Source organism: Otolemur garnettii, unplaced genomic scaffold (genome assembly GCF_000181295.1).
Source record: "Otolemur garnettii isolate 467f Iridium unplaced genomic scaffold, OtoGar3 scaffold00077, whole genome shotgun sequence".
In the NCBI taxonomy this organism is placed as follows: domain Eukaryota; kingdom Metazoa; phylum Chordata; class Mammalia; order Primates; family Galagidae; genus Otolemur; species Otolemur garnettii.
In genome coordinates, this window is record NW_003852472.1 from 311,644 (window position 1) to 334,104 (window position 22,461).

General features: G+C 48.5%; 1 protein-coding gene across 2 annotated transcripts in view; it reads left to right on the top strand.

Moving 5' to 3' along the window:
• The window catches only part of COL26A1 (collagen type XXVI alpha 1 chain), a 166,928-nt gene that overhangs the window by 25,265 nt on the left and 119,202 nt on the right, over positions 1-22,461 (top strand). For both annotated transcript variants that reach the window (XM_003794173.3, XM_012807861.2), the window contains exon 2: positions 18,596-18,718. In XM_003794173.3, coding sequence (XP_003794221.1) covers positions 18,596-18,718 — 123 coding nt within the window. The remainder of the gene's footprint in view (positions 1-18,595; positions 18,719-22,461) is intronic.

Sequence of the window (22,461 nt, forward strand, 5' to 3'; positions counted from 1 at the left end):
AAAGGTCTGGACAAAGTGACATGAGGAAACAGAAGTGAGACATGATATTTCTACCTTCAAGTCAGAGGTGATGATTACATGAGAAACATCTTTCAATGCATGTGGCTTTTTCCCGACTAGATCAAATATCTATAATTTCAATTATACTTTTAATTTCCTTTTCTCTTTCTCCAACTTAGCCATGCATTAAATAATTTATACTTTTTAATTTAATATTTTAACCAGCATTGATATTATATTAGTTGTGCTGAATCAGGAAGGATTTCATGAACAAGACTTGGGCAAGGGAAGGAAAGGGAGACCACCTGGGGAAGAGGAAAATTTAATCATTTCTCCAAAAGCTCAGGTGGAAAATTTAATCATTTCTCCAAAAGCCCAGGGTAAGGAGGCCTGCTGCTGTGTGTAGGGAATTCAAACTCAAGCAACACTGTCTGCAGGCCTACTGAGTGCTAGAAACTGTGGGGTCACCTGAGGCAAATGCTGCATGGAGCAAAGATCCAAACCCAAAGTGTTTGGGGGCTACAAACCTCAGTGTAGTCACAGGTACAAACTGCTTAGGACAAAAGCAAGGGAAAAAGTAAGTGAACACATTAGTGAGTGCTTGGCCTGCTCTCTTCTGGGAAACTGAGGCACTCGCTCCTCCTCCTGAGCAGATCTGTCATTTCCAATAGTCCTCCTGGAACAAGGTCCTTGTCTGCTGTATGTCCTACCAGGCCAGCTTTTAAAGAAGTCACAGAGGCCACCAGCTTTATTAGAGGCTCCTGATTCTCCCTTTGAAGTAGAAATAGATGGAGAAGGGAGAAATTTTCTGGGAAATATCCTTAGGTCTCAGGGCTTGGGAGCCACATCTCTGAGGCGGGAAGGCTGAGTGGGCTGTGCTGCCAGGCCAGGCCGTATGGGTGGGGAACCTTGCCTGTGGGCCTCTCACAGACCCCTGGAATTCTTTGCCTCTTTCTCCTCCCCTGGTGGCTTCAGGGCTCTGTCAGCAGAGCATTTCCTCTTTGCAGGCCTCCTCTTTGGCCTGTGCCCTTTGCTTCTGGCCAGACCTGCTAGTGAAGCCCTCCTACTGTGAGGGCAGCTGCCTAGCTGTGGTAACAGGAGCCTGTTGGGGGCTGGGGTAGGGGGACAGAACAGCGGAAGGAAAGGGACTGGGTGGGGGGGCAGCCCTTGGAGCTGGAGCAGATGGTGAAGAAAAACACTGCTTGTTTGCTTCTCTGGGGCATCCGGTTCCAGGGCAAGGCAAGAGTTTCTCTAGTCTCAGTAGTTTGTTCACATACAGCTGTGTGTGGGAGTAAGTAGGGAGTATGGGTCACCCACCTTTTGCTGAAAGTGCAAGGGTCTGGTGGGGGTCCTGGTTGTTGATGATTCTCCCTAGGGCCTGATTTTGTCTGAGCTATGAATTCATCCCGGGCAGGGGCTTTCATCACACCTCCAGGCCTGGGGCATCCCTGGTGATTGTCAGTGAAGGGCCCGTGAGTGATGGCTGGACCCAGGGAAGTGTCTAGAGCAAAGGAGAATCTTCATCTTCCCCGATTGGTCCTTGTAGATTTCTCTATGACTCTTGACAGGAGGGAGGGATTGCTGCATTTGGATTTAATTTTAGAGGCCTTCAAAATTCTACAGGGTTCAGCTGGGAAATAAGCATTAACCTTTGGAGTTTTAGCCTGAGCATGTGTGCCTACATTTGCTCCTCATTTCAGGGGCAGATCTCCTCCCCCCTCATGGGGAAACAGGCTAAGAGATGAGGAGAGACTTGTCCAAGGTCAACAAGGCAACAGCTGAGCCGGGCTAGAATCTGGGTTGTCTCACTTCACACCTGTGGCATCTGTATTGGGAATGGAGGATGGTGATGATGGATGCAGGGATGAGGATACCTTGGCCACAGCCTGGGTGATGGATGGGGAGAGGACCATCTGCACATGTGTCTGTGTGTGTAGCTGATATGGGGCACTTTCTAGGAGCTCAGCAGGATAGTGTGGATACTCTGAGGCAGATAGGGCCTGACACATTGGAGGATATACACAGCTGGGGAAAGAGGGCATTGTACACGGGGCAGAGGAGAGAGAGGTTGTTGTATATTTTACAAAAGAGACATGACATGGCTGGCCCTTAATGGAGGTCAGTGCAGGGGCAGGAGGGGTGCTCCAGGACTGTGGTGACAGCAGGAATGAAGTTGCCCTGCGGGCAGTAGATCAGTGTGTTGGGGTGATGTGTACTCCCCTCTTGCCTCCTAACTGAAGGCCCCTGTTTCTTTCTGCATTGTTATAAACTGGAGCCTTTTGTACCAAACAGGGAACAACTTTTCCAAAAACCAGACAAGGATGATGTCTGGGAACCCAGAAAAGCTGACAGATATTTGTGATCCAATTCCCAGTTGTCTGAAATGTGCCTTCCTCTCCAGCCTGGCCTCACCACAGTCCAGGTGAGGGAGGTGCATGGGTCTAGGAGAAAGCTTGGGGTCTAGGCTGTGTGGCCTGGGCCTGCTGTGGGTGGGAGGCAGAATGGTGGCCCTCAGGCGTGTCCGAGCCATAAGCCCTGGAGCTTGTGAATACACTGCCTTACGTGGTAAAAGGCATTTTCGGATGTGACTAAACTAAGAATTTTGAAGGGAAGATTATCATGGATAATCACAAGGGTGCTTGTCAGAGGGAGACAGGAGGTTTGAGGAAGTCATGGGAGATGTGACCACAGAAACAAGAGGCTGGGATAACTCTTGGGAGAGTCCTTGGGGCCAGGAAGGAGGGTGAACTCCAGAAGCTGGAAAAAGCAAGAAGCAGATTCTCCTGTAGGGTCTCCGCGGGGAATCAGCCCGGCCACTCCCTTAGACTTCTGACCTGCACAACTAGAAGATAATGAATGTGTGTTTCAGTGTCACTCAGTTGATGGTAATCTGTCATAGCAGCACTAGGAAATGAATATGCCACATCCCCGCTCAGAACCACAAGCTTTTCGCTCATCTGTAAAGTGGCCATGTGGACACTAAGGAGGGTTGTGGAGCATATGGCCATTGGCCTAAGGGGCCAAGAGGAGGTGCTGCAGAATGGTGCTTTTTGCCAGGAAAAGGGACCCAGTACCTTTGTCATCAGTACCTTTGTCCTGACTCTGGGGCTCAGAAACCAGGAGGCCTTCAGGTCTTTTTGGCTGTTGCCTGAACTTTCTGTCCCCATAAAACAGTTCCCTGACCTCACTGTCATATGGCTCCTAATGTCCTGTTGTGAGGTCTCTTCTGGAGGGGAAAAAACCTTATCCTGAGGAATTCTAACCAAAAAAGCCTGGCAAACCCACCACAGGACTGATTAAAAGAAACCTTTTTTAGTAGGAAAACTGTAAGTCATTAGTTTTCAGCTTTTTCATGTGTGACCATTGGGTGGCCTGGTTCAGAGCACCCTGCAGCACGCAATGGGCTTAATTTTCTGTTTTGATCCTGCGGCAAAACCCACAAACAAGAACTGAGCTCAGAGGGCTCTCTGCCCTGGTGGCCTCGTTCCCGAGACAGGGGTAGGTGCGGAAGCTGAGGCTCCTCCGGGCACTCTGTGGGATTGGTTGCCGGTCTGCAGGGGTTCCTGGGAGGAAAGCCCTTTAATCAGCCGGGCTACAGGAACAAATCAAGAACTTGAAATGATTCTTTCCTGCCAGTGCCAGGGGAGAGTGGCAGTTCCTCTGCGGTGATCTCGTGCCTTTCTTGTGGTCAGCCCCCTGGTGCCTGAAGGACTTGGGCAGGGCAGCCAGAGGAGTGAGTAGAGGTGAGGGGTAGGCAGGCGCCTCCCACCTTCCACCTGAGGGACATCTGCCTTCAATCTCTGCTGAGAACAAAGGGGCCACATCAGTGCCTGCGGCCAACTGAGGGCAGCTCGGGTTTCTCTGGGGGCTGCAGCCTTGGGGCGGCTAGAGTCTCAGTCTTGGGTTGCTGTGCACTTGGGGGCTGCTGGCAATCCAATGCCTTCTGGACCTGGGCTTTGTTCACATCTGGCCCTAGCTTTAAAACTCCCAGTGGTGCTCCACATCTCCAAGGTTCAGATCCCACTATGTGGCTTCTGAGGCTTTCTGCATCTAGCTTTTCCCGGGCCACTTTCTAACTTCAGCCTTGCTCCCAACCCCCCTGAAATGGCCACTCTGACCCCACAAAGCTGTTCCTCTGACAGTGTCAGAGCTGCTGGGTCTTTGCAAATGCCCTTAAAAAGGGTGGGGGAGGGCACTGGAAAGGTGGGATTTCAGGTGTCCTAGGTGAACCTGTGGAGTGGCCATGTGGACACTAAGGAGGGTTGTGGAGCATATGGCCACTGGCCTAAGGAGCCAAGAGGAGGTGCCGCAGAATGGTGCTTTTTGCCAAGAAAAGGGACCCAGAAAGGGAAGCCCCACAGTGTGGGGTCTGCATTGGAGCAGGTGGACAGTGTTGGGGACACTCCCTAGGAGAGGTATCTGGGGGGCTTTCTGGTGGAGGCCTGGAGTGGATGAGCTCCCTCAGATGGATACGGAGAAAGGAGGGCTCATGGGACCTGTGGACCCCTCCATCTAGAAGGAGGAGGAAGACCTGGAGCTGGTAGAGCTCAGAGAATTGAGAGAGGAGACATACGTGGGAGACACGGGGATTGATTGAGGAGAAGGGTTATGGTGGCTAAGAGGCTGAGGCAAGTGCAGAAAAGAGGCCCCGGCTGGACAATGAAGGTATAGCTAGTAGAGGGGAGAAGCCTGGGGCCTGCAGATAGGGTGAGCCTGGGAAGGTGGACTTCCAGCTCTTGTTCACTGTGGCCGGTAGAAGAGATTGTGATCCTGGATGAAGAGGACAGGGTTTGATGTGAGAACCTGAGCATGCAACGTGCTGGAGCGAGACCCAGTGGAGAACAAACGTGAAAGGGTAGAAGAGTCAGAGGCTCCACACCGTGTGGTTGGGGGGTACTCCTTCAGCAGCCTGGGCCTGGGGTGCTGCTGGATGGGTGAGTTTCCAGGCCTGGGAGGCAGGGGAGCCAGGAGTGGAGATAGGAGAGGGTGGCACGGTCCTTGTCTGTTCCTGTCATCTGTGTCGTGTTTCTGTGGTTCCTTGTGTCTTCTCATCAGATTGCAGGACTTCTTTTCAACTCTCTCATACCAGTGACCATCTCAGAGTCTGGTGCTTAGCAAGGGCTTAACAAATGCTTGTTGAATAATGGCTCAGAATTGCCTGATCTTTTTTTTTTTTTTTTTTAGCTGTTTTTTGTAAAGTGTAATGATCTTAAGTCTATAAATTGATGCATGTCTACAATTCTGATTTCATCACTGTAGGATAGCTTTGCCTGTTTTTGAACATCACATAAACACATTTATCCACCGTGTACTCTGGGGGACCTGGCTTCTTTTGCTCAACACTGTCTCTGTGAGATTTGCTTACATTATTGCAATGGTTTGTTCTTTTTATTGCCATGTAGTAGTCCGTTGCAGGAATTCTATACTTTTTCATTTTCCTTTGGTGGACATTTGGGTTGCTTTCCACCTTATCCATTTTACAATCCACTGGTGAACCAAAGCTGGAGAACATCGGCTTGAACCTGTCAGCTTCAAATGAGGAGATTGAGGCCCAGAGATTAGGGGGTCACTGAGCCACGGTCACCTGGGGAGTCACAGGCAGAGCTGGGATAAGACCCCAGTTTCCTGACTCACAGGCTGTGAATTTTCCCCATAGAGGGCAGAAACACACTCCAGAACTTCCTCAGCAACCAAGTCCAGTGGTGATGGCTCTTATTGGTGCCAAGGCTGCCAAATCCACACATCAGTTTATGGATGGGAATCTGACTGTTCATAAGTCAGCAGGTCACAGGGGGCCTGAGCAGCTTCCAGGGTGTCAGAATTCTCCTATCCGACTGGCAGTAACAGTGACAATCAACGTGGCACTTATCAGCTGCCTTTCATCATGTGCTCATGTGAGCCAGATGCTGGGCTGAGGGCATGTGTTACTCACCCTGTCAGTCCTGCCTCCCAGCCTGGGCCTTGGAATTGATTCAGTCTCCTCCCCAATTATCATCACTCTTCAAAGCAATGTGTAGAGTTCCCAGAGAGTCTCCACAGGGAAGAGGAGGAGTGTGGACTTTGCTAATCTGAGGCTTTTCATAACAAAGCACTATTGGGTGGCCATCTGATTAGGCTCACAATTGCCTGGCTAGAGTAGATGTGGGAGGAGGGGCTGATTGAGCCCTGGGGAAGGTGGGCAGGGGATGCTTAGCCTGGGGGTGGCAGGTGTCGGGGCAGGGATCTAAAATACTCACTGTGGGTCAGAATCATCCTTCAAGATTAGAGGTGATAATATGTGTGTATTGTTAACAGAATCCACTGGTCCCCTCTTATCCACGGGACATACATTCTAAGACCCACAGTGGATGCCTCAAACTGTGGACAGTATGGAACTCTGTATATGCTATGTTTTTTTTCCTATGGGTAATGTACTGATGATAAAGCTTAGCTTATAAATTAGGCAACAGTAAGAGATTACCAACAATAACTAATAATAAAATAGGACAATTATACCAATATAATAATTTCACAGAATCATTCTTACCATTAATTTTAGCAACCCCAATATATACTTCTTTTCTTTCCTTATTATGTTGAGAATTTTCACCTTTTCACTTAAAGGAAGCACTTTACGGCTTCCCTTTGGCATATCTGAATTGCCAGGATCATGACTCTGTGCTTTGGGCCTAGTATGCAGTACAAGAAGAGTTACCTAAGCACAACTACTGTGATTACGGAGACTATTGATTTGATCACTGAGATGGCTGCTAAGTGACTTATGTGCAGTGTGTGGATGCTGGACCAGGAGAGGAGTCACATCCCGGGTGGGGCAGAGTAGGACAGCATGAGATTTCATCCTGCTACTCAGAATGGCAGGAAATTTAAAAATTATGAACTATTTATTTCTGGAATTTTCCATTTGATATTTTTACACCTCAGCTGACTTTGGGTAACTGAAAGCTAAGAAGAGTGAAACCACAGACAGGAGGAGACTACTGCGCACAGATATCAAGCTGTGCCATTCCATCCAATTCCCAGCTGTGACCCTGGGAGAGGGACACATGAAGTTCCTTAAGACTAGTGGCTATTTCCTGAGGATTTACCAAGTGCCTACTATTGTTCAAGTTCCCTACAAAGTTTAGTCATTGAATCCTCATAACATCCCCGGGTGCTACTGTGGTCCTAATTTACATGGTGTGAGGCACAGAGACATTAAATAAGCGGTCTGAGATGTCTCAGACCACACCTGCCTTCCAGGTGAGGAAAGTGGAGTGAGGAGGGAGACAGTGGCTCCGATCTATGTCTGATGCTGCTCACTCTGCCCTGGCTGCTTCAGGTGCCCACTGGGCGATGCATGGTCCTGGGATAGCCAGGAAAAGGGCTAGCCTCGCCCTGAGGACTTGCCAGTCAGAGTCATGGTTCTTCTCAGTTTTCCTCCTTAGTGCATTATAGAGGGTGGGTACAGCAAATATATATTTAAGGAATGTACTCCTAATGGGTTTTCGTTCTCATTTCAAAGATGCATTCCCATGGGAAGTAATCTGATGGTAAAACATGTTAGAAATTTATGTAAGTTCTCGGTGCCTGTAGCTCAGCGGCTAGGGCGCCGGCCATATACACTGGGGCTGGCGGGTTTGAACCTGGCCTGGGCCTGATAAACAACAATGACAACTGCAACAATAAAAAATAGCTGGGCATTGTGGCAGGCACCTGTAGTCCCAGCTACTTGGGAGACTGAGGCAAGAGAATTGCTTAAGCCCAAGAGTTTGAGGTTGCTGTAAGCTGTGACTCCATGGCACTCAACCCAGGGCGAACAAAAAAAAACCCTTTTTCAAAAAAAAAAAAAATCATGAGGATGTTTCTTTGAATACACAGTTTATCTTGCACTGCCCACCCATCCCTCCTTCCCTTCCTACACCCAACTTATCACCCACCTTCTGCTAGACACTACCTCCAAGATGCAAGTTGGGCAGCTGTTTACTCTTAGGCACCCCAGGGAGACAGAGGCACAATCATGTCTTATGGTATTACCGTGGCTATGAGTGCTGTGGAAGAGTTGGGGAGACCAAAAGAGGGGGGTTTAAGCTATCCAAAGGGGACAGGAGAGATTTGGGACAGGAGGGGCCACTTGCATAGGATGTGGACGGTGAGTAGGTGGCCCCCAGAAGGTGGAGGTGAGGGTGGGCATTTTAGGCTACAGTGGGCTGAAGGTTAAGATAGGGGGCCCTCCTCAGCCTGGGGTTAACTATCTCAGAGGAACACACAGAGCCTGGAGGAGGGCCAAGGCAGGCTCATCATGGAGACCCTCAGCAGGAGGTGGCTGGCAGTGGGCTTTGTCCTGTCCAGATCTCAGTCTATGTTTCCTTTCTTTACTGATTTGTTCATTCAGCCATTATTCACTGATGTGCGTCCTGTGCTGAACCTGGCCAGGGGCTGGGGGGACGGGTGCTCAGGTATCTGCCTGCTGAGGGCCGCAGTTGGGCAGCAGCACATTTGCACACATGCCCTGCGGGGCTGGCTTTGTTTAATGACACTGAATCTCTTGCTTGGGGAAAATATTTCAGACCAGTATGGCACTATCATGCCAGGTGTTTGCAGGACTACCTTCCTGGAGAGGATGTGGGGCTAAGGCGTGTCCTGGCACCTGGAGTCCAAGGGGCAGTGCAGACCTGTCCCTGGAGGGCTGGAGAAGATGAAGAGGCCATTTGCCTGGCCAGTCTGGTTTCTTAGGTGCCTGGCATCTGGGTGAGAGGTAGCATTGCTCTGGCCATTCTTCCATGACAACAACAATGACAAAGATGACTATGTCAGTGCGATGATCTCTAAAGCCTCTAGCCAGCTCTAGTGCTGCCCAGAGGAGGAGGGAGAAAGAGAAGAGGAGGAAGGAGGAGGAAGAAGAGAAAAGAAAAGGCGGATGGGGGAGGAAGAAGCAGAAGGAAGGAGAAATCCTGCAGACAGACCCAGCATAAGGTTACACAGGGATTCTGCAACTGGGCTCCCAACCAGTGCACCCGCTCTTTGTCTCTCTTGAAAAGCTGCAGGACCCAGTGGTGTCTAAGCCATGTTTTCCCCTTGCTTGCCCAGGGTTTAATGAGCCACCAACAACTACTACCTGTAAAAGGTAAGAAGAAAAGTCAGGTCTGGAGATGAATGGTGATCCGAAACAAAAGGCAAACTTCATAAACAGCGGGATTTATTTTGGAATGCCACTTTCATCCCCCCCATCCCCCACCCGCTGGATTCCCAGGGCTGGCTCTTGAAGGAGAGTTGAGGAATTCCTTAGAGACTCCAAGAGAACTGTGTGTGGCAGGGATGTCCCTGGTTGCTGAATGTTTAGACCTGGAGTGCTATTCTTTTGGAAATGAAGTTGGGGCCAGAAGGTGTTCTGCCCAAGAGACTTGCTGGGTTGTGATTGTGTGTGATCCTCGAGGGGCGTAGGTATTAAATGCCAAATTCCACAGTCAGACCCCTTCAGCAGTCACATTCCTCAGATTCTTATCAGTTTTATTTTTTTTTTTTCAAGTGAACACTGGGAACCCGTCTCCCCACTGATTGCAGGAGAATGGGAGAAAATTAAAAACAGCAGCCCTGGCTTGTGTCCCGGCTCTGTTACCAGTTTGCTGTACCACCTTGGGCCCTTCCCTTCTCTGGGCCTAGTTTTCTCACCTTTAAAAAGGCAGTGGGGGCAAGATGATCTTTCCAAGTCACCGTGTAGTGCAAAGTCTTTATAGTTCTCCTTTCAAGTCCTTAGTGAGATGCTTTCTGGAAGCCATACACCTAAACAAAATTCTGTCTTTGCTCCACAGAGTGGGAGATACTTTTGACATAGTTGCCACAGTGGGAGCTTAGGAGCAGTGGTCTTTCCATGTGTCCCCTCTTTTCCAAGGAAGCATTCAGCTGAGACTGGCATGCCAAGTTCTGAGGAACCAGGCTCTTAGGGGAACTTTCTAATGAGTTGACACCTCCTTGCCCAGTAATCTATAAATCATAAGCATGACACTAACTACCACTATCATCATTTTCAAGACAAACTGCTTACACATTTGTTTATTTTTATTGATCTCAGGTGGTACATTCTTGTTCCCATTTTAGAGATGAGGCAACTGAGGCTCAGTTAGGCACAGTGAGGTCCATTCAGCCATGCAGAATGGAAGTGGAACTGGCGCCTGGTTCTGCTTATGCATGCTCAGCCTGGGCACTGTCTGCCATTCCAGGGTGTGTGAGGGCATCGCAGTGGCCACACAGCTAGCCTGTGGCCTTGCATGTGATAGGGGCATCATGAACATTTGTGGAATTGATGCATGATGTCACCTTGGCCTACAGCATCCAGAGCTGGCACCTTTCCCGGCTGTCAGGGTTGGGAGTCACAGGGTGTGTGCCATGGTGAAGTTTTTGAAAGTTGGGTATTTGAGTCTCAAGGAGCCTAAAACTCAAAACCAAGAGACCAGTCAAGCTGGAGCAGTCTGGCCCTCACTGACCCAGACACAGTCTGTGAGGCTGTCCAAAAAGTTATCCAGTGGGGAAAACAATGCAGATGCCATGTGGGTAAAGAGCCAGGTCTCTCTTTGTTCCAGAAAAGATGAAGCTACTTTAGGATTGTGATTACATTTCCATTATAAAGTATAATTATTTATTTACAGTTTAATAGAATTAATGTCCACTATCTGCCTAGAAGTTTGCAGCCCCTAGATTACATTCATATAGATGTTATTGCTCTTGGGACATCTGGCAGCCCTGGGAAGTTTAGCTGCCATCTGGCTGTCTCGTCTCATATTCTCATGCCTTGCTAGTATGTTCACAGCAGGTTGTTTGGGTGAGGATACTTTCAAACATGAGCTGTAAAAATCCTACTAATAAATCTGGCTTAAACAACAACATCATTTAATTCCACATATCAAGGAATGGGTGGCTCCAGAGTTGGCTAATTCAGCAGCTTACACACTTGAGGACTGTGTCTCCAACTCTGTCTTCCCCAGGCTCTTTCCTCGTGGCTCTAAGTTGGCTGCCCCAGCTCCATGCATCACGTCCTTACACATCTGCATTCAGAAACAAGAACAGAGCTTCTCTCCTCACATCCCTCTGCCCTTCAGAGGATAACTTTTTCCAGAAGCCCCTTGCTGACTTCTTGTTTGTCATTGACAAGAACTGAGTGAACATACCCAAACTCATGCCTTAACCATTGAGATTATGATCTTGCCCACTTTTCTGGGACTTTCTGGTATCTAGAGTCTGAGGTCCAGGTAGCAATGAAAGAAAAGGAAGAGATGAGAGTTGGGACTCAAGCGTTGTGTAAGGGAGCTTGGACAGGTTGTTCTAAACGGCACAGTCCCCCAGAGTGCCTGGTGAAGGGGGTCCTCGGCTGCCCATCTTGGGCTGTGTGACTCCCCTTCACAGCTGACTTGAACAGGGGTGAGCATTTGACCCAAAGCAACTAATAAACAGGACTTCTGGGCCCAGGCATGGGCAGAGGAGCAAGGCCATTCAGGTTCTCTCTCTCCCCAGAAACAGAATAGGGAAAGAGGGCAGTGATTCTCATCTGTGCTACTTAGTGTGGCCTTTGAGGAAATGGAGCTCACACCTAAATGTTAATGAACGAGGCCACTCAGCACACATTACTTTGGGGAGGAAGTTACTTACCCTCTCTGGTTTCATCCTCTATAAAGCAGGGATACTAATAGTTTTTACCTTATAGGTTTTTTTTTGGTAGAGTGCTGTGGCGTCACAGCCCACAGCAACCTCAAACTCTTGGTCTTAAGTGATTCTCTTGACTCAGCCTCCCAAGTAGCTGGAACTACAGGTGCCTGCCACAATGCCCGGCTATTTTTTGTTGCAGTTGTCATGGTTGTTTAGCTGCCCAGGCCAGGTTTGAACCTGCCACCCTCGGTGCATGTGGCTGTGCTGCAACTACTGTGCTATGGGCCTTGAGCCTATATTATCGGTTTTTATAAAGATTCCGGGAAGGAGACATGTCAGGGGCTTGGTACAGTGCCTGGGGCATAGTAAGTGCTGCTCAATAAATGCTGTTTCCACTTATTAAATGCTTTATTTCCCACTTTCCATAAAGTATATTGAGTCAGCATCCCCCTGGGAAGCCTGCTATAAATGCATATTTCTGGGCCCATTCCCAGAGAGTCTGAGCCCAGTGGCTTTGAGAGATGGTCCTTTTGAGCAGCCTATCCTAATCTTGGATACACAGAAAGCTCCAGTCTTTGCAGAGGTCATTTGCTGGCCAAATGCATTGTGGCCCACAAGGGACACAGAAGACCATTGGTGGATCTCTGTACCATTTCCAGAACAAATGCATGAGGCCCTCCTGAGGCATGGCAGACACTCAGTGAAAATGCTGGTCAGAGCATTTCTCAGCAGGTGGCTTCCCTAAATGTGATCCTCCCTGAATGCTGATCCTATGGAATGCGTTTGGGACCATGTTCTCCTCATGTGTCCACTCTAGCCTTCTGTTAATGAGAGTAGCTGAGGATCGCTATTCACAGGCTCAAAACTGCGAGTTCTGCTCAGCCAAATCACATACACCCTTAGCTGCCCCTCCAGATGGGAAATTCAATCCATCAGTGGCCCCACCAACTCTTTCTGGCCAGTGTGCTGGGAATGAGCTGATGGTCCTGGTGGGATGGAGCTCTGGAAGGTACTGGAGAACAAATGCACATGATGAAGTGGCAAGAGGCATAGAGGCTAGCTAGAGAGGGTCACACACGTGGGGGCTGTCTCCATCTTCCCCTAGGGGGATCCACACACCTCATCCGCCCTATAGGCCTCTGTGCTGGTTCCTGGAATCCATGTTATCACCTTTGTGTTTTTGCAAAATGATTTGGTCAGTTGCCATGGGGGTTTCAGATTATCATCCTTTCCCTCTGAAAACCAGAAACTTGAACTTGACTTAAATTCCTCCCTTGTAGTGCCTCGATATGGATAGTTCCAATAAAAATGACTGCAAGGAAACCCAGGCAAATCTATCTGCTATCCAAGCAGGCCTGCTGATTTTTGTGCCCTAAAACCTGATCAGGCCTTGGTGTTACACACACTTAGCTATCCCTGCTTGAACAAAACCGTAGCTCCCTGTGGGTGTTTAGAGAGATGTGTGACAGACACAGAACGGCAGCTGCAGACAGCTGCAGACACTCACTGTGCTGGGAGAGGCAACCCCATTTGGATGCCATTGGCCAGCTGGCAGGTGATGTGGGGACTGTAGCCATGAGCACTGTCATGGGCTGTGTCCGTTTGTCCTGACCAGGCTCGGCCTACATCCAGCTTCTGCCCTTCTACCCTGCCCCCAGCGGGTGACCCTGGGGTAGCACTCTGACTAGGTTCTCTTCTTTAAAGACTTTCTATGTTTCCACCTCCTCTTTTCTAATGGAGGGGGTCAAGCTCCAAGCACCTCCAGGGCAGATCTTGGCTCTTCTTCCACTCCACTGAGTCAGTCTCCTGCCTCTACTGACCCTTCTGAGACAGAGCACCAGCCCACTGTACCTAGAACAAGCTCCTCCTGGGAGCAAGGTGCCCCTTAGCCTGAGTGGAAGCCTGTTTCCTGGTAGCCTTCTGTTCTGACCTGACCTGATCCCCTAGGGCAGTGATTCTTAACCTTCCTAATGCCTCCTAATGCCGCGACCCTTTAATACAGTTCCTCATGTGGTGGTGACCCACAATCATAAAATTATTTTTGTTGCTACTTCATAGCTGTAATTTTGCTACTGTTATGAATCGTAATGTAAATATCTGATATACAGGATGTATTTTCTTTTCTTTTCTTTTTTTTTTTTTTGAGACAGAACCTCAAGCTGTCCCCCTGGGTAGAGCGCTGTGACATCACAGCTCACAGCAACCTCCAACTCCTGGGCTCAAGAAACGATTTTGCCTACTCAGCCTCCCAAGTAGCTGGGACTACAGGTGCCCACCACAATGCCCAGCTATTTTTTGGTTGCAGCTGTCATTGTTGTTTGGCGGGTCTGGGCTGGATTCGAACCCGCCACCTTAGGTGTATGTGGCTGGCGCCTTAGCCACTTGAGCCACAGGATGTATTTTCATTGTTACAAAGGGGTTGCGACCCACAGGTTGAGAACCGCTGCTCTAGGGCCACATGAGCAGGCCTGGTCCAGTTCCCTCTGTGACTGCCCCCCTCCCAATCACGGCCTCCACTGATCTCTGCTCATTCTGTACTTGTTCAAAGGGCCCATTCCTGAGTCCTCACCTGCTCTGGTGGGAAGGATGGTTCTGAATCTGTGGGGCCCCAGGGCCTCCCTCCACCTGGCAGAATATTGGGTTGTGACTTGTCTTCTTCCCCTGGGGCTTATTGCTCTGAGGTCAGCCTCCCCTTCCTCCCAGTTCAGTCATCTCCTGCTCTTGATATAGTGACCACAGCCATCTCTTCCCAGGGTGCCTTTCCTATTGGGGCTCATTCATGGCGGACACCAGGATGAGTCCCCAGGAGGCTGGTTTTGAGACAGAGTGGGTATTTATCACGGATGGCTTTTAGATTTGATGTTTGTGGAAGGGAGGGGGCTGAGGCAGGGTGAGCAGAATGAGAAGACAAGCCGTGATGCAGGCAATGACAGCTGCCACGGACCCCGCCAGGAGCTCTGCAGCTGGGGTAGTCCTTCAGGGTTGTCCTCAGTTGGGATGTGGCAGGGCCTTTCTGCGCTGCATCAGCCAGTCACAGGATGGGGGGGGTGCTCCAGGAAGAGGCTGACCTTGGGTGACCCTGGGCAGCTGAACAATGTCTGCTGACAGTGGGGGTACAAAGGCTTCCCTTGGTTGCAGGGGATCTGGGTGGCACATCTCAGTCTGCTGCTCGTGGGCTGGCAGGTGTGGAGGGGAGCAAGGCTTGTTCTTGATGTTATTTTTGCTAGTAGGATAGCCTGAGATGGTCTTTGCTTTTTGGAAGGCCTAGCACACACCATTGACTCACACTGAACTTATTGTTGGCGAGAACCTCCATACCCCATCTGGGGCTTGCCTGCTGGGCTTAGGGTCTGCAGTGCAGGACTTCACATTTGCCTGGTCATGTTTCATCTTGTTAGATTTGGCTCCTTGCTGTGGGCTGCGCAGACCTCACTTGGATCCGGACTCTCTCCTAAGGCCCAGGCCCCTGCCTCTGCCAGCTCCTGGTCTTTCGCAGGTCCTGTCAGCAGCTACTGTGTCTCTAGTCAGATCTGCCTTTCCCGGAAGCAGGGCCCCAAGGACTGAGACCACCTCAGTTGTCTGGGGTGAGTTTTGGGTCAGTCTGGCTAGTTAACAATGTGGTTAAGGATTGACCTGTTGGGTGGCTTTGGACATATTATTTGCCCCTCCCTCAGTCTCCTTATCTATAAAAGAGCCCTCCCCATGGGTCCTGCTATGGTCTAATTGCCTTCAACTGTTGTCTCACGGGTTTCAAACATGGGGTAGGGATAGTTTCTCATCCCTGCTCTTGTTGACATCCCTGAGGGACATGGCTCATGAGGGACCAGTAGGGGCTATTTTATTTGTTCTCTGACTATCCTTGTTCTCATTAGCAAAGAGGATATAGCACGGGGTTTGGAGTTAAAAGACTGTGTTCCAAGACATAAATTTACCACTTACTCATTGTATGACTTCTCTTGCATCTCAGTTTTCTTACCTGAAAAATTCCTGTGTCAGAACTGTTGAGGAGATGAATGGAGTAATTACACGCAATTGTGTGGTAGGACTGGCATACCGACGTTTATTTTCTCACAGTTCTGAAGGCTGTAAGTCGGAGATCAAGGTGTTGGCAAGCTTGTTTTCTTTTGAGGACTTTCTCCTTGGCTGGTAGGTGGCCTTATTTTCCCTGTGTCCTCATGTTGTCTTCCTGCTGTATGTGTTTGTATCCAAATTTACTTTTTTAAAATGAAGACATCCGGATTGGATCAGGGATCACCCTGATGACCTCATTTGAATTTAATTACCTATTTAAAGACCTAATCTCCAAATGCAGTATTAGGGTTAGAACATATGAACTTGGAGGGGACACAATTCAGCCTATCAGTATATGTAAAATGGTTCTGCCAACCATTAAATGGGCCTTGGGGTGCTAGGCCCCACTTGGTCTGCAGGAGAGAGTCTGGCTAGTCAGGAGCTGGCTGGACTTGTGGCAGGCTGATTGGTGTTAGGTTGTTCCCTTTCTCCCTGTTGGGGCGTGGGAGCTGGTTTCTCTGCCTCCCTCTCTCTGGGGACCAGCCAGTGCCCCCAGATGCAGGCTAAGACAGAAGTACTCATGGGTGCATTCAACACAAGGCCTTTTCCAGAAGGGGAAGGAACTGAGCAGAGCCTGGTAGGATGAGTCAGAGTTGGCCATGCTAAGGAAAGCTGAATGGCCTCCCGTGGCCAACATGAGTGGGGAAATGGAGCCGCAGGGAGTAATGTCCAGGAATGGGTGGAGATTGGTGTTTTCCTATGAGGAATGAAGGAGGCCCAAAGGCTTAGACAGGTGTGGGGGAGGGGATGGGAGTAGAGGCTGGAGTGTTGGGACCAGAGCTGTGCTCAAGAGGGCGCCCTCTGGTGGCAGCCTAGGAGACTGCAGGCTGGGGGATCAGGAGGGGCTGAAGCTGTCCAGGTAGAAAGAAGATGGATGTGCCTGTGTCAGGTCCGTAGTGGGAGGGGTGTCTCGAGGTGGGCTCCCAGGCAAAGTGACTGACTGGCTGTAGGGAGGAAGGGAGTGGGAGAAGGTGGAGTTGGGGCGATTTGCTCCTGAGGTTTCTTGGTAAGGGGCCAGGAAACATAAATGGGCTGGTCACCAACCTCGATTAGTGGTTGGTGGGGGCAGAGAAGGGCTCAGCACTGGACAGATGGAACTGGTGTGTCATGTGGTATCCCATGGGCTGTGGTGGTATGTCACCACTGTCAGGGCATGTGGGCTCATACAATGAGGTTTGAGAGGAAGCACTGAGGTGACAACAGGAGGCTCAGTAAAGGGGCAGCCTGAGTAGTCTGCAGGAGGGGGCAGCACCAAATTCCTCCACCAGTTCAGGCTTAAGGTCCCAGGGAAGGAGGGAACACATGAGATGAGGTCCCAAAGCAAAGGTCAGATGGGAGCAGTGGGCTTGGGAAGCTGAGTCTGAGTCCAGGGAGGTGGTTTAGGGCAATGGAGAGGGGTAATCCTGTGTGGCAGCAATCTTATGGGGGGGGGGGTTGGTTGGTTGGTCACGTTCAGAGGTGGGCATGAACCTGGCAGTGTCTGGAAGTTCCCTGCATTCCATTGCGACATGATCTCCTGAAGTCACTTAGCACTTCTTTCCCTAAGAATCCTAAAATAAGAATTTTGCTGCTCCAGCCAGTCACTGAGCCAGGTATTCAGAGTGGTCAAACTACTGTGGTAACAGCCTGGAGCCTGTGGGCAGGGCCAAATCAGTTGCTCTTTCACCCTCATTGAAGTGGTCTTCTCACACGAAGGAAGACCTGGAGGGAAGCAGATCCACTCCACAGCCTTGGCTGGGTGTGAGCTTACCATCAGAGATTTTCTGTGGGGGAATCACCCACCACATAGAAGACAGAGATAGAAAAATTGCTCAGGACCTGGGGATACGAGATGGTAGGCTAGCAGGTCCCTGGAACCACGGGCACCTGAGGGTCAATGTGCTTTGGAATTCCATCTGGAAAGATCTAGGGCCCTCTTTCCTTGTCTGCCTGCCTGCATTGTTTTTGGCCAGGGTTTGATTTTGGGAAGCCATTTACAACCCATTAAAAGACCAAATGTTCTGGAGATGGTGATTCGAGGCATTTGAACATGTTTTCCAATTCACAGCTCATTTCCCTATAGAAATCCTTAACCCAGTGTGATTCTGGGATGGCTGGTCTAGCTGTCTGTTCCAGAACTTCCCCTCCCCTGGAGGCAGATCTGGTTTTGGTAGGGGCATTTGTTCTCAGGCCCAATGGTAGTTCATCCCAAAGAGAATCATACTTCTTTTCCTATGGAAAAGGAAACACACCTGGTGCCTGAAATAGAGCTGATTCTCCCTGGTTGAAGGAAGGGCCCAGGCTGCTGAAGTCTCCCACAATTTCAAGACTCAGTTTCCCCTGGTAACTGGCAGAGGTGGGATTCATAGTTTGTATTGCATGGGAGGGACCCTGCTAGTTTCTTGGGCAGGAAGGCTGGTTCCCCCTCCCAGCTCCATCTCTGATTTGAGTTGTAGCTGTGGGCACTGAGGTTTAATCTCTCAGATGTTCTTTTTCCACCTGCAAAATAGGAAGGACAGTCTTTAGGCTGTTATTTACATTCTGGGTTTACGTGGACAGCTAATCAAGAATGATATGTTGGGTTAGGTAGTGCTGCATGATTCATAGCATGATGGGTATGTATTCCTTTAGCGCTCACTTTGGAGATAGATTTATATATGAATATATATGACAAGGTGAAACAGTTAAGTTGGAGAACTCATCCTTGACAAAGTGCTACATACCTTATTGCTGAATATCACTATGGTCACCTTTGAAGTACTCCCCTTGGGAAGCTATGTACTGATGCCAGGACTTAGTCTATCCTTCAGAGCAATTTTGGAACTCTTTCTAAAAATGGCCATCAGAGCTGTCATCGTTCGAGGTTTGGTGATTAAGTTGGTACCTCTAGGAGAAGGCAGGGCTGACGTGACTGTTGCTCTCCCCACAGGCACTGGTGCCATCACACAGTGACACGGACGGTGTCCTGCCAGGTGCAGAATGGCTCGGAGACGGTGGTCCAGCGTGTGTACCAGAGTTGCCGGTGGCCAGGGCCCTGTGCCAACCTTGTGAGGTAAAGTCCTAGGGGCTGGCTTGCTCTGCTCTGCCCTTGTTTTCTGTTCCCTTAGGTGAATCCACCCTCAGTATAGGTCTCAGGGAGCTTGGGTTGTGCCCAGGACCTGAGCATATATCTATGGAATACCTTCTGTGTACATGGGGTGGGGGATATGTATGTGTGTGCAAAAAGATGTAAGGGATATGCTCCCCCCATGACTTTGTCATAACTTAGTGGGTATTTGACAGGCATAGACCACTGCAAATGAGTGGGGTGAGAGAACTGAGGCGGGGTCAGGGAGGCTCCCATGGGGCTAAAGAGGAACCAGACAGTCTTGGGAACTTAGATTGGAATGTGGGCTACTCTGCTCTTGGAAATCCAGCTTTCCTTCACCCCTGCCCCTCCCACTAGCTCCATCTCTCACCAAACTCGCCGCTCTTCCCCACCAGCCTGCCCCTCTCAGGGCTGGGAGCTGGTGGATCATAAGCCCTCAGCTACTCCTCAGAGTTGGCAGGGAGCCATCTCACTGCCATGCCTTCTAAGGCTCCCCCTCACCTTTCTACCTGGGGCCGCTCTCCTCAAACTCCTTAAACTCCCTTTCTTCTTTGCACTGAGAGCAGTTAAGTGCCCCCATGCCCCAACAGGACATTTTTGCAGGGAGTCTATATCAGCCAAAGTTAACCAAGAGACAACCAGTAGGATGTATAGATAGGTGGAAACAGAGAGAGAGAAAGAGAGAGGTTATAAGGAATTGGCTCATGTGATTGTGCAAAGCAAAGTGGGCTGGTAGGCTGGTGCCATTGCAGCTTGAGCTGGAAGGCTGGCCGCTGGCCCATACCCTCTTCCTAGGGGGGAGGTCAGTCTTTTTCTTAAGGCCTTCAACTGATTGAATGAGGCCCACTTACATCATGGAAGTTGATCTGCTTTACTCAAAATCTACTGACTTAAATGTTAATTAATAAATACCTTCATAGCAACACCCATTTATGTTTGACCAAATATCTGTGTCCTAACCAAGTTGACCCATAAAAGTAACCATCATAGGGTTCTCATAACTTGGGTGTGTTTTCATTACCAAAGATGAAGCATGAGCCAGTGAACCAAGGCCATATAGCACCGCCCTCTGCAGGGCTCAGCACCAGCCCATACCTGAAACCTGCCTGCAGCATTAACACGTGGGACCAACAGATGTGGCCCTTTGGCCTCGTCCTGGGCCACGGGCCAGTGAGCCAGTCAAGGGGACAGGTAGCTTCTTTTATTTTTTAGATTTACAGCCTACCTTTAATTATTGTTATTTCAAAGAAAGTGATATTTACTCACTGTAAAAAAATGCAAGCATTACAGAACCCAATAGGGTAGAAAATGAGCATTCTTTCCTCTCCTGAGACCACTTCTCTAACCCTACTACTGTTTCTGTTTCAGACTTTTTCCATATTCCATACTTCCTGAAATTATCTTTATTCCAGACGTTTTTCCTCTGCTCATCCCTATCTATATACTGTCTTAAACAGAGATGGGGTGATATTATTGTGTTCAACAACTTGCTTTTTCCCCAGAAAATCAGTTTCCACGAGCCACCTTATGATTAAAAGCTATGCAGTATTCCATCGTAGGACAGGATCATCATTTATTTCCCATGTTCTTAATTGATGGATATTTAGGTGGTTTCCTAGATTTTACTATTACAGGTTATGCTTCAATAATTATTATACATACATACACATACACACACACACACACACACGTGTGTGTGTATATGTGTCTTTGCTAAAGTAATTACTTTTCCCTTTGCCATTTATATGTATCTTTTGGGGAGATATTTTGAGTCTACACAAATAATTCTGTTCCTCATCGTACTCTCATCTTGTTTTCAACAATTACTATTATATTATGGCGTTTGCCAAATGATGATTTTCCATTTTCATCATTTTTTAATAGTAGAGGCTCTTAACTTGGGGTCCCTGTTGCATATAAGCATTTTTATATAGCTCATTCTGGGAAGGGAATGGCTAGGTAAATTGATATGTTGTCCATTTTAATATGTAATAGAAAGTGCTGCTTTTAAGTGCTGCATTAGAGAGCTGGCCAGGGGATCCATAATGAGGAACAAGATGCCAATGCCCTGTTCCTTTTCAGCAGAAAGCACAGATACCCCCTCTACCCTCCTTTTCCTCTGCCCCCAGGAGCTGAATTCCAAGACTTTGCTATCTTTCTCATTTGCAAGGAACTTCAGATTGCCAGTTCATAGCTCCTTGGTTCTGGGAGTAGCTTCTGAGAAGAAAAGTCTTCAGGATTTGTTCCTTTTTTTTTTTTTTTTTTAAGCAAGCATAAAACCAAGTTTATTGAGGAAGAGAAAGCTAGGCTTACAGAGTAAGAAAGCTTACAAAGCAGGATACATTCACCATAGACAGCAAATAGGCCTCCGTTGCCAGGGTAAGTAGGCAAAGAGGCCTTCAGGGTCTGTTCTGTCTATGACCCTAACAGTGTGAGCTTTGGCTCAGAGCTCTGTTGGAAAAGTGGCTGTTTTCCTCTTTAATTAGGGAAGTCAGTAACCCTGGAGGGCAGGTTACCTAGAAGCCAGCCTGGACTTCCACTTCACAATTCGGACTCCTACTAGTCTCGCTGTTTGTGTGGCAGAATCAACTTGGAACCATCTCTTTTTGAGACCTAGATTTTGACTTTAGCAAATTTATATTGTCCTTGGAGTTGAAGCATAAACACAAAGAGTTGTGCACTTCTATTTTTTTCCTCTGTAGATTTTAGCTACATTGGACTTTATCCATAACCTCATTATTAAAGTGTTGGATGTAACCCTCAGTCAGCTACCAGGATGGCAACAAAAAAGTACACACACACACCCCCAGGTGCACGTACACTCATGCGTGCACACACATACCATTATATGGTATTTGGGTTTAGAAAACAATGTGTTAGGATTCCCTTTTCTGAAAAAACTTAGAAGGGAAGGAATGGTGAGCTGGTGCTCTTAACATCAGAATTTTAAGTTGTGGTTTTTATAGATTTGAAATATAATAATGCAACCCTAAGAAAAGCTGAACAAGCCAGCTACTGAATCACTGATGTGGACTGAAAACTTTTCACATGGCCACTAATTATCATAGTTACCTTTTGCTTTATGACATAAGTGATTATCTGAACAATGTTTCAGAAGCACTGGGGTCTTTCAACGTTTCCTGCTCTTTTCTTGTGGGGGGGTGGGGTGGGAGGCGGGCGAGTTCTTCTTACCTGCTCCTTCAGTAAGCACATTTGGACAGGACAGACATGATTTATCATGAGCCTTCCCTGTGCCTACAGAATCTAGCTAGTAGGAACCTTGTTAATTAAAACTTAATTTCTTTCTTCTTTTTTTTTTTATCCTGCAAAACTAAGTTTTATTTATTTATTTTTTTTATTGTTGGGGATTCATTGAGAGTACAAGAAACCAGGTTACACTGATTGCATTTGTTAGGTAAAGTCCCTCTTACAATTGTGTCTTGCCCCCAAAAGGTGTATCACACACAAAGATCCCATCCCCTCCCTCTTTCCCTCTCTTCCTTTCCCCCACCCCCTTCCCTCCTTTTTTCTCTCTCTGCTCTCCCCTTCCCCCACCCCCACCATATCATTAATTTTGTCATATCAAAATTGAGTACATAGGATTCATGCTTCTCCATTCTTGTGATGCTTCACTAAGAATAATGTGTTCCATTTCCATCCAGGTTAATACAAGAGCTGTAAAGTCTCCTTTTTTTTTTTTTTTTTGA